General features: G+C 38.9%; 2 protein-coding genes across 2 annotated transcripts in view; one reads left to right on the top strand and one right to left on the bottom strand.

Moving 5' to 3' along the window:
- KAT6B (lysine acetyltransferase 6B) overlaps positions 1 to 16,895 on the top strand; it is a 180,807-nt gene that overhangs the window by 106,918 nt on the left and 56,994 nt on the right. Inside the window, 1 exon segment of the mRNA XM_067710455.1 lies at positions 7,523 to 7,631. Coding sequence (XP_067566556.1) covers positions 7,523 to 7,631 — 109 coding nt within the window.
- Positions 3,258 to 16,895, bottom strand: part of DUSP29 (dual specificity phosphatase 29) — a 110,758-nt gene continuing 97,120 nt past the window's right edge. Inside the window, exons 4-5 of the mRNA XM_067710460.1 lie at positions 10,175 to 10,316; positions 3,258 to 3,692 (exon numbers count right to left, since the gene is read on the bottom strand). Coding sequence (XP_067566561.1) covers positions 10,201 to 10,316 — 116 coding nt within the window. The 3' untranslated portion in view covers positions 3,258 to 3,692; positions 10,175 to 10,200. The remainder of the gene's footprint in view (positions 3,693 to 10,174; positions 10,317 to 16,895) is intronic.

Here is a 16,895-nt window from a genome sequence, read left to right as displayed (position 1 = left end):
TAGAGAAAATGGCAGTGGACATGCTGTGAACAGAGTTCTGTTGTGCCTGAAGGATCTGAAGTAGCCCCGGGACTGCTGTGAGGGCCTGCTGCTCACCAAACCTTGCAGAGGGATGGCTGCACTGACCACTGTTACAGCACATGCTGACGGGGACAAGATAATGCTCTTAAAATACAAAATGGTTTAGATTATCACAGGAATATACTCTACTTTTAGAGTTAGTTTATTTCCCAAGACCACAGCTTAAGCAGATTGCTGTAAAGGAAAATCCTGAGTGTGCATGATCCATATCCTAATTAGGAGTGGGCTTCATCTGTTCAGACATATATCAGTTGAATAAGTGGGTTAAGTGGCAAGAAATGAAGTCTAGCTCTTTATTAGATAAGTGTCAAGTATAGTGCTGAGGTGGCTAAAAAAAAAAAAGTATGTTACCTAAAACAACATGAACAGTTTCAACCTCTGTTGTCCCAGTGCTATCTGTTGTACAGTCTGGAAAATAATTCATTACCAATAATAAAACACCAAAGTTTATAAAATATTTGTTAAATAGATTGAACAGATAGATGCTTTTTTATAATTGTGTTACTCTCACTGCAGTGTATTCATCTTTCTTGATTTCTTTTTTTAAATTTTTATTGTGTTATTTCTTGAGAGGCAAAGGGGACGGTGGTCACAGTTAGGTACTGGCAGCTGGGCGTGGCCCCAAAGCTATCTTGCATACAACCTATAGTGGCTATTAGTGAGTGAGTCCCAATAGTTAATACTTGTGGGAGTGGTGAGGCAATTTTCCTCCCAGCTGATTTTAAAATTTTGGTTCTATCTTGTCAGATTAGACCCATGGAAGTACAATTATGTACAAACATAAGTGCCATTCATTATAAATGGTCAGAGTAGGAAAAAAGCATTCAGATTAGATAGTGATGGGACCCACCTTGCCATGGTTGCTTCATATTGTAGTCATTAAAAATATACATTAAAATAAAGAACAGTAGTCAGTATTTTGGGACCTGTTGAACCGGAGGAGCCAGTTCCAAACCTGAAAGCAGTCTGTTCATTTGTTCATTCATTTATTCCATGAATGTACTTTGAGACTGGAGCTACAACAACTAATCTCTGCTCTCTTAATGTTTAGTAAGTGAAACAAAATAGATGAATGATACATCATATGTCAGATAGTGATGAGTGCTATGCAGAAAAATAAAGCAAGGCATGGAGGATCCAGAGGTGCTGGTGGAGTGCTGTTTTAGAGAGAGTGGTCAGGGATAGCCTTTCTGATAGGTGATAACGTGAATCCAGCTCCAAAGGAAATGAGGGAGCAGCCATGGGAAGCGAAACAGCTAAGAGCTTAGAGTCAGCAGGCTGGGCTCCCTCTGTCTTAATAGCTTTGTGACCATAGGGAGGCATTTAACTTACCTGTGACACGGAGACAGAAAGAGCCACCAAGCCTATTTCACAGGGTTTGTGTTCGGCACAAGTGAGACACTTGAGAAAAGCATTTTGGTAAAGGAAAGTAGTACCTCGACTTCAAATTTCAGTGTGAGACGATAAGAGGGTATAAATTAAAGAGAGAAATACAGCAGAGTCTTAAAACAGCCCTTCCATACAGCTTGTTGTGGAGTTATTGAATTGAGTTGTCTGAGCTAAAGTGTAGAGAACATTCTCTAAAGATGAACTGTTTGATACTGGGGTGTACAGGATTTATATTCATCTTTGTTTGCTTTTGTGGTATTATTAGTTTAAGATTTTATAGTTGTTTGTGCTTTTCTTCCTTTGACATTTTTTTCTTTTCTTTTCCTTTGAAGCTTTCCTTTTATTAAATTAGTTACAGGCCTCTTGACTCTCAGTTGAGCATTTTCTACGCTGTTCCTGTACTCCCTGATTAATCCATTAAAAACAAAAAACAAAAAAATCCTCTAAGATGAATACTTTTCATGGGGGCTCACAACATCCATCTTTTATAGAGTAATTCTAAACTCCAGAACAAATTATTTGCACTGATGTTTATTAAGGACTTGAAGTTGTTTGTTTGCCCTGTTTGTTTTTATAGCCAGAGTGAATTTTGCAATAATTGTTAACAATGTTTGAATAGAACCTTATAGTTTACAAAAGTGCTTCACACACTCACTCACATGGGAACTTTAGCAACCCTGGAGCAAGACAAGGTGGACGCTATTGTGCCCTTTCACAAAAGAGGGAACCCAAGGCTCAGAGAACAGAATTTAAATTCAGGTCTTTCCATGATACAAGTGTGAATATATGAATGAAAAATGCTGAATTGTTTCCAACACTTGGAATTACTAAAATGGTATGTTTTATAAGTAAATTCAGGAAATTTTGTAGATGAGTCCAGAAGAATCCTTAAGGGATTATGGAAAGAGAGGGCTGTGTCTCTGATCATTGTGAGTGGAGACCGTGGAGGCAAAACCCCTTTTGGTGTCTTTGTCAGGAAGAGGATGTGAGCCTGGATGCCCATGGCTCTGATCTGTGCATGAACTTCCTCCCTTCCTCCCTCCCTCCCTCCCTCCCTCCCTCCGTTCCTTTTTTTTCCAGTTTCTCAGACTAACAAGACTAACAAGCATCTTTTTTTCCTTCAGGGTAGAAATAAAAGTAACCGTATGTAAATATAAAACTTATCAAAGATGTGTTGTCTTGGATTTAAGAATGTTTCCTCAGAAAAGGCTGTCTTATTTTGATATCAAGTGTCCTGAAGACTTTTAAAATCTCTTTTAAAAAAAGTATAATAGAAGCAATGAAAAATTAGAGCTGAGTTGGGAAGGGCCTTAGAAATTATCCAGCCATGGAACCATTAAACTATTTGATCTGGAAAGGACCTTTGAAAAGGTCCCAGATCCCAACTCGCGGGAGGCTCCTTTGTCCACCGTGGCATCCTCGCCATCCTGATAGGGTCCATGCAGTATCTCCATGGCATCTGATTACAAAGACTGTGTGAGTTCACTTATGAGGTACCTAGGTTACTCAAACTCATGGAGACAGAAAGCAGAAGGGCGGTTGCCTGGGGCCTGGGGGAATGGGAAGTTAGTATTTAATGGGGACAGAGTATCAGTTTGGGAAGATGAAAAAGTTCTGGAGATCAATGGTGGTTGTACAACATTGTGAACATACTTAACGCCACTGAACTGTGTACTTAAAAATGATTAACATGGTGAATTTTATGTTATATATATATACACACACATACATACACATACATACACACGTACACACACACATTTTACCAGTGTAAAAAGTAAAATAAAGAAGCAAGAAAAAAATTCATTTCGTTGCTGGACAGCTCTGTTGGAAAGTTGGAGTCTAAGATGACTCATTGGGGCATGGAGGCATGGAGAACAAATCTAACCCCTACCCCTGGATGAAGACACCCTGCTTGTCCCCTCCCAACAGTCTCTTCCCAGCCAACCAGCCCCAAGTTGCTTCAGTAGGTCATTTTGTTTTGTTTTACAGTTTATTCGAATCATAATCAAGATAAGGACTATATGTTGTAATTGGCTGATAAGCCTTTTAAATCTCTTAATCTATTGGTTCTTCTTCCATATCTGTTTCTGTCTCCCTCACTCATTCTTTCACCCTTTTAATTTACTTGTTGAAGAAACTGGGTCATTTGTCTTCAAGAGTTTTGGTACTTGCATCCCTCTGCTGTGTAGATTGACATGTTCCTCTGTCCTCTGTATTTCCTGTGAAGCAGTAATTGGATTGAGATACTTTACTTTAGAAATGTTGTAATCCAACTATATAATAACTCATTCTGTATCTTTTTTTTGAAAGTGCCCCCAGCTTTTTGCTTGGAAACTTGTAAACATTGAAACAAATAATTAGACAATTGAGCGGATAATGTCATGAACATCCAAGTACCTTTATATAGATTCACCAGCCGTTAACATTTGCCACATTTGCTTTCTCTCTTCCTCTCTGCACACACATACACTAGTAATACACATAGATTTTTCCCCCTGCATCATTTGAGCTCAAGTTACAGACATCATGACACTTTACTCCAAAATATTTCAGCACATAACTCCTAAGACAATTCTTATGTAATCACAGTCTAGTTTATGTGTTGTCTGCTATTTAGTGCATGTTACCCTAATTATCCAAATAGTGTTCTTTACAGCCGTGAGTTATTTTTTAAAAATTCAAAATCCAAGCAAAGATTGCAAATTGTATTTAGTTTTCCCACCACTTTAATCGCCTAAATTGGTTCTGCTCTTTTTTGGGTCTTACATGGCATCAACAGTTTTTGAAGAGTCCAGGCCAGCATGTCCCTAAATTTGGATTTGTCTGATTGTCTCCTTATGATTAGATTGAGGCTAAATGTTTCCGGTAAGAACACTGCATAGGCAGTGCTGAGTCCTTCAGCGCCATGCTTGGGAGGCGTCTCATGTCAGTTTGTCCCATAATGGCTGATAGGTTCGATTGCTCAGTTAAGGGTTTGTCTACCAGAATTTTCCATTGTAAAGGTACCATTTCCCCATTGTAATCAATAAATAATCTATAGCATAGTAAAGGTTGCTTTTTTAATAGTTTACAAAACGTATGCCATTGGTCATGGGAGAAATTGGATGGCAGAGATTATGAGCACATTAGAGTTATTACTGCTGATGGAAAATAATTTTTAAACATTGGTTTTTCTTGAGGAGAGATAAGGAGGGGAGGTAGTAAAGGTGAGAAATGGGCTTTACCGAAGAAGACACACTTGTGTTTGAATCCCAGCTCCACACTTGAACGTCTGCAACTTTAGAAAAGTTACCTCACTTCTCGGAGCCTCAATTTCTTTCCTATAATGGGCATAATAATATACATTCCTGGCAGGATTGTTAAGATGATTAAATGAGCTAGTGTATGAGTGGCCTCTAGCCTAGTAGCTGCCCCAGGACCATCACATGGGAGGTGAGGAAGAAATGCTTCCCGAGCAGTTTGCAGAGTTTAAACCTGTCCGTGAGTGTTCGTTCTCAAGATCAGACTGAAGTATTCAGGCATGTTGATAAGAAAATGTGATCAACAGGTTAGGTGGTGGTGTGAAATTTCAAAGAAAGGAATTCAGAACTGGGAGATGTTTGGTTCCATTTTCAGACCTCTTAAATATGATTTGTCAGTAGTGGATTTATATAGAATTGAGTTGCCATTGATTCAGACCTCTTTCTGACTGCAATCCATTTTAATCTATTACCAGGGATTATTTTTTGAAACAGTTTATGTGTAGTCTGATCGAGAATAGTGAATCATAATAATTCTGTGACCCATTTACGTGCATTACTGTAAAAGTTTCATTTCATACAAGTGACAGCTTTTTAAAGTTAATTAGACTCGACTATACTGAGGTTAGCAAAAAGTGCTTTGAATTATCAATAATTCAGCAGGGCAGACATTTCTGTATAATGTAGTGGTTTTATAGAGTATTGTGAGACAGTTATCCCTAAAATAAATGGTTGTGAGCATACATCAGCATGGTGGGGCTTGCTTGAGTGTGGCGTGAAGTGATATCATCTGTGCTTTCTATTATTGAGCAGAGTGTGGGACATCGGTCTTTCTGGCCATGAACTACTAGCAACCTTTGTCCTTTGTGTTACCTTTAGTTAAAAACGAAAAATGAGCATGAATGCTGGCTGATGGCCGTGTCTTTCTTACAGCTAAAAATTCATCTGGGAAGGAAAAATGGGATTGCAGATTTGGATTGGTTTCACTGCATGAATGATATGTGACATTTTGTAAATTATTTATCAGTGCAAGGATGGCAGCAATGGCTTGAGCATTGTTATATCAAATGAAAGCAGCAATCCCATTAGTATAAGGACTGGGTTTTAGCTAGAATCTATCAGGGGAATGTTGTCACTTGAAAACCAGATTGTTCTTTTAATTGCTATTTAAAGGAACAAAAGTGTTCCCAAGGTGCTGCAGTTGAACAGTTGTGAGTAATAACTATGGATCCATAATTATGCAGTGCTGATTATCTTGCATTTAAAAAATGGTGGCAGGAGTCAGTGACCAGTTTGTTGTAGCTTGTCTTTTTTGGTTTTTCTAATACAGTGTTTTATACTCTGCTTTTTAACTGGGGCTACAAAAACGCATTTGCATAGTTACCTCAGAAAGTGAAACCTGTGCATATTAAAAGAACAAATTAAACCGAAAAATAGGGCAAGATAATGAACACTTATATTGTAAGATGAAATTAACAGTCATAACGAACAATTTTGCAAATGCTTGGTCATAAGGTGAATTCTGGTTTTTGATGACATGTCACATTGAACGTTTGTTGGAATCATTATTACCATTTGAAATATTATTTTAGAGATAAGTGTTTTTAAACTAGCATATGTTTCTTTCATTTATATTCAAATATATTTTTATATAGTTAGCAAATACATTTTGAGTGCCTGCTGTGCATCAGGCAATGTATCAGGCGTTTGGAACAGAGTGGCTGAACAAATGAGGTTTATTTTACGCTGATGTATATTTAGAAAGTTAGGCCTAGCAAAATCTTGTTTTTAATTTACATTAAAAAAATTTGTGATTATACTAAGCTTTCTTGCCCTAAATTTTTGATTCATGAGATTCAAATATAAATACATTATAGTTACATTCAGATGGCTAGCAGACAACATGTGTGAAGCTTGGAATATGAAATAAAATTTTAGTTTTCATACAGTTTGGCTGTTCAAAATAATGTGACCAGATCTGTAGACACAGTCAACTCTTCATTTGGATGGGAATACTAGTGTTGCTGGTACTCATAAATAACAATGGAGGCACTAAAATGTATGCAGATTTATACATTGTTAGAAGCAATTTCCATAGTGAGAGTTAAAGGGGTGCTGGGGGTTAGACAAATGTTTTGTTCTTTCTTTTATTGAAAGTGGGAATGTCAGAGATTGAGAGTTTGTCTCCTTTGTGTGGCATGGTGTGGTTTACTTTTGAAGACCTTGGTGCCAGAAAGGTCTTGTTAATGGTCTTTTGATCATCTCAAGTGATCCCATAGAATTTTAAAGTTCTTGCTTAGTTCTAATGCTGTTACTATGTCACCTTTTAACATACCAGTATTTTATGTCAAATATTTAATTGATGCATAATAGTAACTTGTACTAAAACATTTGATAAAGTTTAATTAAACAATCTGGTCTGACTAGAAGATACTCATAGACTGTAATACTGAATAGGTGAATCAATTTATAGTAGGCATATAGATTACGGGAACAATTGAGACTTCAAATGAATTCTTAATGTTTATTTCAGGAAGGTAGTGTAATATATAAAGGTTTTAGATTTCATTGGGTTAATGAAAATTACTTCTGACTCTTATACATTACACATAAATGCATTATTCTGGCAATACTTTAGTGTCAAATAATTCGAGGGGTTTTTTATTAGCAGAAAATGTTGATATGAATACCTTATTTCAGCAGTTTTTCTTTGGTAAAGAAATATGTAAGAAGCTTTTGATTTTAATGTTTTGTTTTAAATTTTGAAATGGAAAACTAACAGTGTTTTTTCATTTTAATTTTTTTCGTAGCCCCGTGCCGATCCCATTCCAATATGCAGCTTCTGTCTGGGGACAAAAGAATCTAATCGTGAAAAGAAACCAGAAGAACTCCTCTCCTGTGCAGATTGTGGCAGTAGTGGTAAGTTGGTATTTTGTGTATGTGTGTACAATGACTCCCCATTATAGCTACATGCGATTTCTCTCTATCGAAAAAAAGTTTGTTATTTAAAGCAATATTTGATAATAGAGTAAGCTTTAAATTTAAAAAGTAAATGCAGGTGGGGGGGAAGTGTGAGTATATTAACACTGACATAAACCATATGTCATAAAATAAAATAAATAAAATTTTTTTAAAAAGCTTTTAAAAATTATTTATTTATTTATTTCTGGCTGCGTTGGGTCTTTCTCTAGTTTTTTTGTGGTACGCGGGCTTCTCATTGCAGTGGCTTCTCTTGTGGAGCATGGGCTCTGAGCACACGGGCTCAGTAGTTGTGGCTTGAGGGCTCTAGAGTGCAGGCTCAGTAGTCGTGGCTCACAGGCTTAGTTGCTCCGCAGCATGTGGGATCTTCCCGGACCAGGGCTTGAACCCATGTCCCTTGCATTGGCAGGCGGATTCTTAACCACTGCACCACGAGGGAGGCCCGTATATTCATCTTTTAAATTAAGCTTGATTTCATACCAGCATTAATAATTCAACTTGGACTATTCTACATTGCAGGTAAATTCAAGGTAGAGAATTCTAAACTTTCATGCTGAATGCACCTAGAATCACTAGTTTTCTATAACCTGAAGTCTCAATTTAAGACGTTTCAGTTGGAATACATAGTGTTTCAGGTCCTGACACCTACTGGTGAAATATAATATTACAGCCCAGCTCTGTGTGACAGCTGGAAAGGGATGGACAGTATTCTGGAAACCACATTGATAGAATCCAGAAGTTATCAGGCATGAAAGAAACTTATATTGCCCAGGATAAGAAAGGAAAAGGGTGGTCTATGCAGAAGGTGATGTTGCAATCAAGGAATTGCTGGGTAGGGACACTGGGCCTTTGGCAAATTGCAATACCCAAAGAGCTTTCAAGGTTGCTGTCACCGCTTTTTCTCAGCATAGGATTTTAAGACCGCACCTCCACTTTTATAATGGAAATTAAAACTCAAATTGGGCTTCCCTGGTGGCGCAGTGGTTGGGAGTCCGCCTGCCGATGCAGGGGACGCGGGTTCGTGCCCCGGTCCGGGAAGATCCCACGTGCTGCGGAGCGGCTGGGCCCGTGAGCCATGGCCGCTGGGCCTGCAAGTCCGGAGCCTGTGCTCCGCAGCGGGAGAGGCCACGCAGTGAGAGGCCCGTGTACCGCAAAAAAACCCAAAAAACTCAAATTGTGCTTACACTAAAAGAATTTGTCTTACCAGCCAATCTTCCTTCCTGTTAAGCAGGTGATAAGTTGCCCAGGTGAGATATATATGGTTATATGTATGTATGTATACACACACACATACACGTGTGCGTGTGTGTGTGTGTGTGTGTGTGTATCTCCATACGTATCTCTCTCAACAGAGTGAGTAGCAGTTATTGGGTTTTTAAAAATTAATCTCTGTGTTAATCTTTAAATTTTCTTCTCCCAGCCTACTGAAACTTTTCTCCCCAAAATGTTATCTTAAAATTAATTACCAAGTATTTCTCTGGTTACAGTTAATTCTTTAAAAACATCAACAAATCTGCAAAACACAATAGCATACTCTCATTTAGGAAGTCAGTTTAGTATAGTGGTTAAGAGCAAAGTAGAAAGGCAGCCACAGCTCCTCTACCTTGAATGAGTTACTTAACCATTCTGAGCCTCAGTTTCCTTATTAGAAAACTAGAGATAATGGTGGCACCTACCTCTTGGGTTGTATGGAAGTTAAAGGAGAGAACACAAGTAAATAGCCTAACATAAGGTCTACAACAACTCTGGTAAGTGTGTTATAAATGCCAGCAGTTGTGGGATTTTTGTTGTTGTTTGGCATGTTTGATATTTTTCTTGATTGCTGCAAGTAATTTAAAATCTTATCATTTATGACAGCTGTTTGTTGGTTAGATAGAGGAAATGTTTCACACTGACGAATGGCACTGTTGTGTGATGATTCTTCCTCCTCCTGTGAAGGTTTAACTTGATAGGCCCTGAGTGGTTCTGCAGCTCTCAGAACCTGACTAAGAGGAGAGAGCCTTGGAAATAAGACATTTCAAACTCTGCTTGAGAAATGCTTTCTGACAGTCTTTTTGATGGGCTTTACAGATTCATTAAAACTCTTTCACCTGCCCATGTTATCATAGCTAGTGACAAAAGGGCATGGAAACATTATCTGTATGTTCAGGTTAATAAATTTCACTCCTGCAATCTCCTTGTTTTATCCTGGTGAGGTAGTGCCTCACTCATCAGTTCTGACTCTGTAGTTATCTTTTGGGTTTTCCCACGAGGCTCATTCTGAATGAATTATTGTTTTGTGTAACTGCCTGATAAATTTAGTGGTGTTCTCTTGTCTAGGGTTTACCCTTTGTGATTTTTAAGGTGGTACTTTAAAAACACCCTTAACTGTTTCATTTCTTGAGTATCTATTTGTCTGGGCGCCTAGACAGATTAAAGACATACTTAAATCTGGAAAGAAAAGTTCCCTTCATATATTTCCTTACCTCTGGTGATACACTTACTTGAGCTGATAAGAGATCATTATCTCCTAGATCATAACTTCAAGGCCTCTTTCACAGGGTATAAAGGCTTGTAATTCTAAACAGGTAGATCTTAGATTTTCTGATGTAACCAATCTCCCTTCGTCTTTCCCAGATGGAAGACCTGCCAAAGGAGAGGTTTGATTTCCTTTATACTTGGAGGTCACTGAAATATTTTTCCCCCTGAAGTTTCTTACTTTTCCAGGGTGTATAGGTGTAGTGTTATGTTTTCTCTTTTCAAAAATGATCTCTTATTTTCTTTTTTAACACATTATTGACTGGGGGATTTTTGCAGAAACTAACGCCTGTGGCCGAAATATGTCTCCGGCCAAGAATGTGTTAACAAATGGAGAAGAATGGATTGCGGATGCTATCTAGAAGGCTTCTATCCAGAGTCATTTTGTGAGCCTCCTCCCTTCAGGTAGAATGAGCTAGAGGCTTTGGAGTTGAGATATGGGTCGTGGCAGAAATTCAAGCCCTGGGGTCATCATGTCCCTTTGTTTAGGGTAGAGGACGGGCTCGGAGTACTTCTCTGGACTCCACAGTGTGATCTGGCTCTAGTGTTAAGGTTCACTTAATCTTCCCTTGAGTGTACTGTGCCAGTCTGGATTTAGCTAGTTTAGTTTCTCCCCCCAAAAAAAATTTTTTTTCCAAACTCAGGGAGATGCACTGTAGACATTTACTTCATCTGGTATATGAGTGGACTTTGCAATTTGCTAGTCTTGAAATAGAAGGACCAAAATAAAATATGGTTCTTCTTAGAGAGCTTGGAGGGATTTTGTAGTTATAATGCTCTGTTGTGACACGTTGGTGATTATAAGGGAAAAAGAATAAAATAGGCTAGACACCGCTGGCTCAATGGTGTCCTCCAGTAATGGTGAGATCCCCATTGTCATGGTCCAGTTCAGTTTCGGAAGTGGGAATTACAGAGTGGCTGGTAGCCCTGGTTGGCCTCATGGAAGTGGCCACTGTCTCACACTCAAGAGAGTCCACTGGTTCTGGGATTGCATTGAGACTGTTTGTAATGATCAAAGGAATCCCTAATGTAAGATGTTTCTGTGAAAAAAATACCCATAGCAGTATAAAACCCAAAAAAGGAAATATAGATGGCAGCCCATAAGGAGGATCACTCTTAAATGTGTTTCCCATATGTTCCTGTAGGTTTTTAGTCACCTCTATCTGAAGTACCATTTGTATGATATCACATTTAGACTCTGCTTAGATTTCATAGACCTGAGTAATAAGTGTTTCCTTCTGCTTACATCATAAAGTAAAGCCAATTAGAAATTTCTGTGTTTTTAAAGATGGCTCAGTGCTGCAAATGGGCAGTATATTCTTTAACTATGCTTTTCCTGCTGGAAGTTCTTTTGAAAAAAATAATTCAAGTTTGCAGGTAGTAAAAATGTGAAGTGAGGTACATAGTACAAGGAGACCCAAATGTGGTGTTCCAGTCCTCTTTGCTTGCTGGCTATGGAACTGTAACTTTAGACATCTGTGAAATTCAGAGGGTGACGTCTGCATCCCACATCCACAGGGCTGTTGTGAGGATCCAGTGAGATAATGCTATGAAGATTATCAGTAACATTACCCAAAGATGAAAGATTATTCGAAGCACTAAAATGAATGTGGGACTCATTACGTAGTCTTCAGGTCTATGGAAATGTTGGGACTAGGAAGTGATTTTACTTGACTTTCATGGATCAGCCTACTTTGAAATTAACACTGTTATATTCTCTTTGCCTCATTAAGACCAAATTATCTTTAATTAGCTTCACATAAGTATTAGATATTATACCAAATGAAATTTTGTGTCTGCTGCTCAGATTGCTGGGTGGTTAAATCTTACTTACAGATGAGTTGTGTGCATGTGTGTTTTCAAATTAGCAAATCTAAGATGAGTGCACAGTTCAAAATTATAGCATCATTCTAAGTGGAAGCTCATTGACACTGGAGACAGCAAGGCTGCTGTGATGCAGCTGGGAGAGATGGAATATCACCTTTGTACAGTAAAGGGAGCCAGAGCCACAGGGTCCAGTGTCAGCCCACCCTCAGGAGACCTGAAGTCTCTCCTGGGCTCGTCTTTATTTGTATGTTAACCCTAAACAAAACTTGCCTGCCTTCTGTTCCCAGACTGAGCTTGTTGGTGTAATATACGGGTATACCAGTGTGTGTATAGTGTGTGTGTGTGTGTGTGTGTGTGTGTATTTTTAAAATCACTAGTTTCTTAAGGTTACTGTGAGAAAATGCCCCAGGGATTTGTTGGTTAGTCATCCAGTTTCACACTGAGTAGATACAGAAATAATTAGGTTTGGAAGGAGACCCTTGACTAGAAAGAAACCTCAAGATGGACTCCAAAGAGGAATAGACAGGGATGGAGGAGGAAGGGTTGATGAGCCCCACCCTCCACAAGCCCAAAGCTGGATTGACCATCCAAGCAGAGTAACAGGAAGCAGAAGCCTTGTTCAGGCCTGTTACTTCACTAAACTTATGCTGGTATGATTAACAGTGACCTCCATGTAGCAAAATCTAAAGGTGCCTTCTAAGTTTTGGTCACAATCTAATGGACATCTTTCAGTCCACACCAGATATTCCTCTCAGCCATACTTGACTTGTTGAGAATATTTTTCCTTGAAATGTTCTCATCCTTTGGCTTCCGTGATTTCATATTCTCTGTGTTTTCTCTCTACCACTTCTTTCAGATCTTTTGTGAGCTCCTTGGCCTCTCTTCATCCCCTCATAGTTTCTTCAGGATTCTGTCCTTGGCCCTGTGTTTCCTCACTGTGCTTCATAGCTTCTCTTGAGTTCCAGACCATTAGATAAAAATACCTCCAGAACTTCTCCACTTGACACCCTGCAGGCTCCTCAGAGATAATATCCAAAGCAGCTGATGAACCTTACACTGCTCCTTCCCCCCAAAATACAACCACCACAATAAAAAAAGAAATCTTAGCAAACAGACAACATCCTGCTTCTCCTCAGGGATTTCCCGTTTCAGCAAATGGCATCCCACCAGCTACTCATTCAGTTCTACAAGCCCTCCTCTATCCTATTCTCTCATAGCAAGAAATCACCAAAAATGCATTGGTTTTATGTCCTAATATGTATCCTACATCCTCAGTATATCCATAACCCGCACCAGACCTGCTCAGAGCTGCTATTGTAATAACCTAACTTTAATATTTACCCTCTTTCCCCTTATCCATTTTCCATACTTAAGCCTAAGTTACTTTTTAAAATTGTAAATCTAATTACAGAATTTTTTAGTGTCCTCCAGTTAACCTTAGGAAAAATCCAAGCCCAAAACACTCTTCTGGATTGGGCTCCTGTTGACCCCTTTGCACATCACCATCCCCTTCACACTAGTTATATCAAACCTCTTTCCTCTTCTTGAATGTCACCGTGTTCTTCTCTCCCTCTGCACATGCCATCTTCTCCCACCCTGCTCCCCCCTCTGGTCCCATCTGTTCCCACTCATCCTTTGGGTCTCTTCTTTAGGAAGGCCTGCCTCTAACCTCCTGCTAGATTTACCCATATCTCCAAGCCACCCCATCCTAATTCTTGTCTAATGGTTGTCTTTCCTGGTGGACTGTGTGATCTGAAATGTCTGTCTTTTTCCTCACTGTGTCTCAGATGGACAGATGGTTGGTCAGATAGCCAATCCGAGGGACCGAGTGTCTTGAATCTTTCATAGTTTTCCGTTGCTGCTATAACACGTTGCCACAAAATTGTTGACAGAATTCAGTTCCTTGCGTATGCAGGACCGAGATCCCCATTTTCTTGCTGTCAGGTGAACGGCATTCCCTGCTTCTAATGGACACCCATATTCCTTGGCTTGTGTGTGGCTTCCCCCACACTGGGTGGAGTCCTTCTGCTATTTTGAACCTCTCCTCCTCCTCGTTTCATCTCATCTTACTAACCCAGCTGGAAGATTCTCTGCTTTTAAGTACTCGTGATTAGATTGGGCCTACCCAGATAATTCAGGATAGTCTCCCCATCTCAAGGCCTGTACCCTTAGTCACGTCTGCAAAGCCCCTTTTGCCATGTCAGGTACTATATTGGCAAGTTATAGGGATTACAGTATAGATATCTTTGGGGGGCATTATTCTGTCTACTACAGAGCCCATGTTTTTTTTTCTCCCATAGTACTTACTCCAAAAATCATTTCTACTGGTTTGTGGTCTCACTGGTACTTGTTTAATTTTAAACAATACGCCTCTGGTTTTGCTAGATAAAACTGTTATAAGCTACCAGTGCTTAGTATGTGCTGGTAATAGGAATGAATGAGTGAATGAATATATATATTATGTTCTCAAATCAGATAAATTGCAAACCACAAAAATAAAACAAACTTCAGAAGGGTAAACCGCCCTGAATTGTGTCATCAGAGAGAACCCAAATTTTAGGGGGAACTGTTGAATTTATGGAATGGCTAAATGGGAGGTAAGGACTTGCATTATCAATAGTATTGTTGTCCTTTATCTAATTATTATAGATTGTGTAGTAGTATGTCAAGATTCAGTTACAGTCTTTTGTGTTATTTTAAAGTTGGCCGTGAGAAAGTAAAGAGGAAATGTTTCTTCATCTCTCAGCATCCTTTACAGAATCATAGAAATTTAGAGCTGGAAGGGATCTATGGCCAATTCTCTTGAGCTAAATAAAGGTAAGATTGCTGCCTAAAGAAAAGATAGGCTGAAGATTTTAGAATTTGATAGGGTAGCTTAAGTGGTAGTAGTTGAGATATAATATTACTTTGAGAGAAAGCAATAAGAGGAAACATATTCCTTGCTCTTGATTAAAAGTGGCTGAAATCCATTAACTTTCAAAATGTACAATTAATTATTAAAAAGTATTTTTCATAGGATATCTGCGAGAATAAATACTGAGCTATATAATATGATGTGAATTACCTTAGTTGCTGGATATTGAGCTATAAAGTACAAAAGCAGATTTTGATGTAGAGAAAAATTTAGTGCATGAAATTGAGGTCATATGTGCTAGTGATGTATGACTTACAGGAAGTAATAAAAAGGGAGGAAAAAAGAGAAGTAAATGGTATACTTTTAAGCTGATGGGACCCATTTTAAGGGTGGAATTTAAATTGCTGTTCTTTAAAACTTGAGTTTTTACCCCCCTTAGTACCTAAGGGGAGGGGAAAAACCTGATCAAAGTAGAACTTCCCCTCCCCCTTCAGAGTGTACTTCTTAAAGTCAAAAAGCAAGCTGTCTTTGCTGTTCCTGAGCAGACAGAGGTGATTGATAACCATTTTTATATATTTAAACTCTTCCCCCCCACATTCATTTGAATGAGAGAAGCCCTTGTAAAAGAATAGTGTCATAGGTTAAATGCATCTGCCTGGGTGTCTCTCCTGCCTGAGGTCGTAATCCTATGACAACATTTTATTTGCTCAACATCTTAAATACAGATGTTTAGATTTTTTTTTTAACTCAGGAATAGTGTGCTTTTATTAACAGTATTGATGATTGATTTTGAATGTTTTTACTTCAAAAAGCCAAGTCTCCTGGTGGGTGGAATTTCATGAAGCACCTGTTAAGCTTTAGGGAGGAGGACCTTTTTGGCAGCAACCCAAACTACATATTTAAACAATGAGCCTGCCAAAGTCAGGAAATTATAAAACAGTTTTGAAATTTCAGGATCTGCTTTTTTTTTTTTTTTATTACCCCTCAGGTTTCTTTTGCAGCTTGGTAATAAGTTCTTTCACATGGAATTTACTAACGTTCTTACTGTTTTAAGACCAGATTTAGAAAAGTAAAATCAAATTTGGAGATCTTAGGTTTATGTGATAAAAGACCATCAAATTTTAAACTGAACTGCCTTCCAAAGAGTCTAGGCTCACACTCCCCAAACCTTTTGGAGCAATCTATTATTCAGCGTAGCCTGGCTGGCTTCCTTGAATGGCGTTGCCCCTCTGGGTCTCCAGTTTTCCTCTGTGAGGTGAGAGCTGCTAGATGAAAAGTGTGTCCAAAACAGTGCAGATGGCCTCTGAGCCTGCGCGTTCGGAGCCTGTGCTCCGCAATGGGAGAGGCCACAACAGTGAGAGGCCCACATACCGCAAAAAAACCACAAACAAACAAACAAACAAAACAGTGCAGAAAAGCTGAACACTCAGAAAAATGGGGGAACGCTTGCTAAGGGTATGTTTCTTGGCATATTCCATTTAGCCTGGATCTTGCAACTTCCAAATTCACTGTTTCTACTCCTACTTACAGATTTTAAGTTCAGCGTCCCAGGGGCAAGATGGCAATAGTTTCTTCTTTGTGTATCCCAGCAATGGGACATTCTTTGTATGCTATTGGATTTTTTTTTCTTTTTTCCATTTGTTTGTTGTATTATGTTAAGCAGCCGCAGATTTTTAGTTAGTTAACTGTTGTTTTAAGATTTCATTATACTCAGAGAGCAGGAATTGTTTGAACTTCGGCACTCTCCTCGCAGGCTGGCAAGCCAGAAAACTTCGGAGTAGATGGTGATCGATGAAGAGGGCGAGGTCAAGAGATTTAACAGAAGGCACAGGCATGAGAACATGATCTTGAGCATACGTTATCTTCAAGTTCTCCAACACTTGTGATTAGAATTGGCGTAAATTTTCCAAATTTCTCTTAGGGAAAACATTTGTACAGTCACTCTCTCACATATGGGGGTGGGGCGGGGGAGACAGAAAGGAAAGTGTAATTTGGATTCTTTGATA

The sequence above is a fragment of the Pseudorca crassidens genome, chromosome 16 (genome assembly GCF_039906515.1).
Source record: "Pseudorca crassidens isolate mPseCra1 chromosome 16, mPseCra1.hap1, whole genome shotgun sequence".
Taxonomy (NCBI): Eukaryota; Metazoa; Chordata; class Mammalia; order Artiodactyla; family Delphinidae; genus Pseudorca; species Pseudorca crassidens.
The sequence above is the reverse complement of the archived record's forward strand: the minus strand, read 5'-3'. Positions and strand labels throughout refer to the sequence as shown.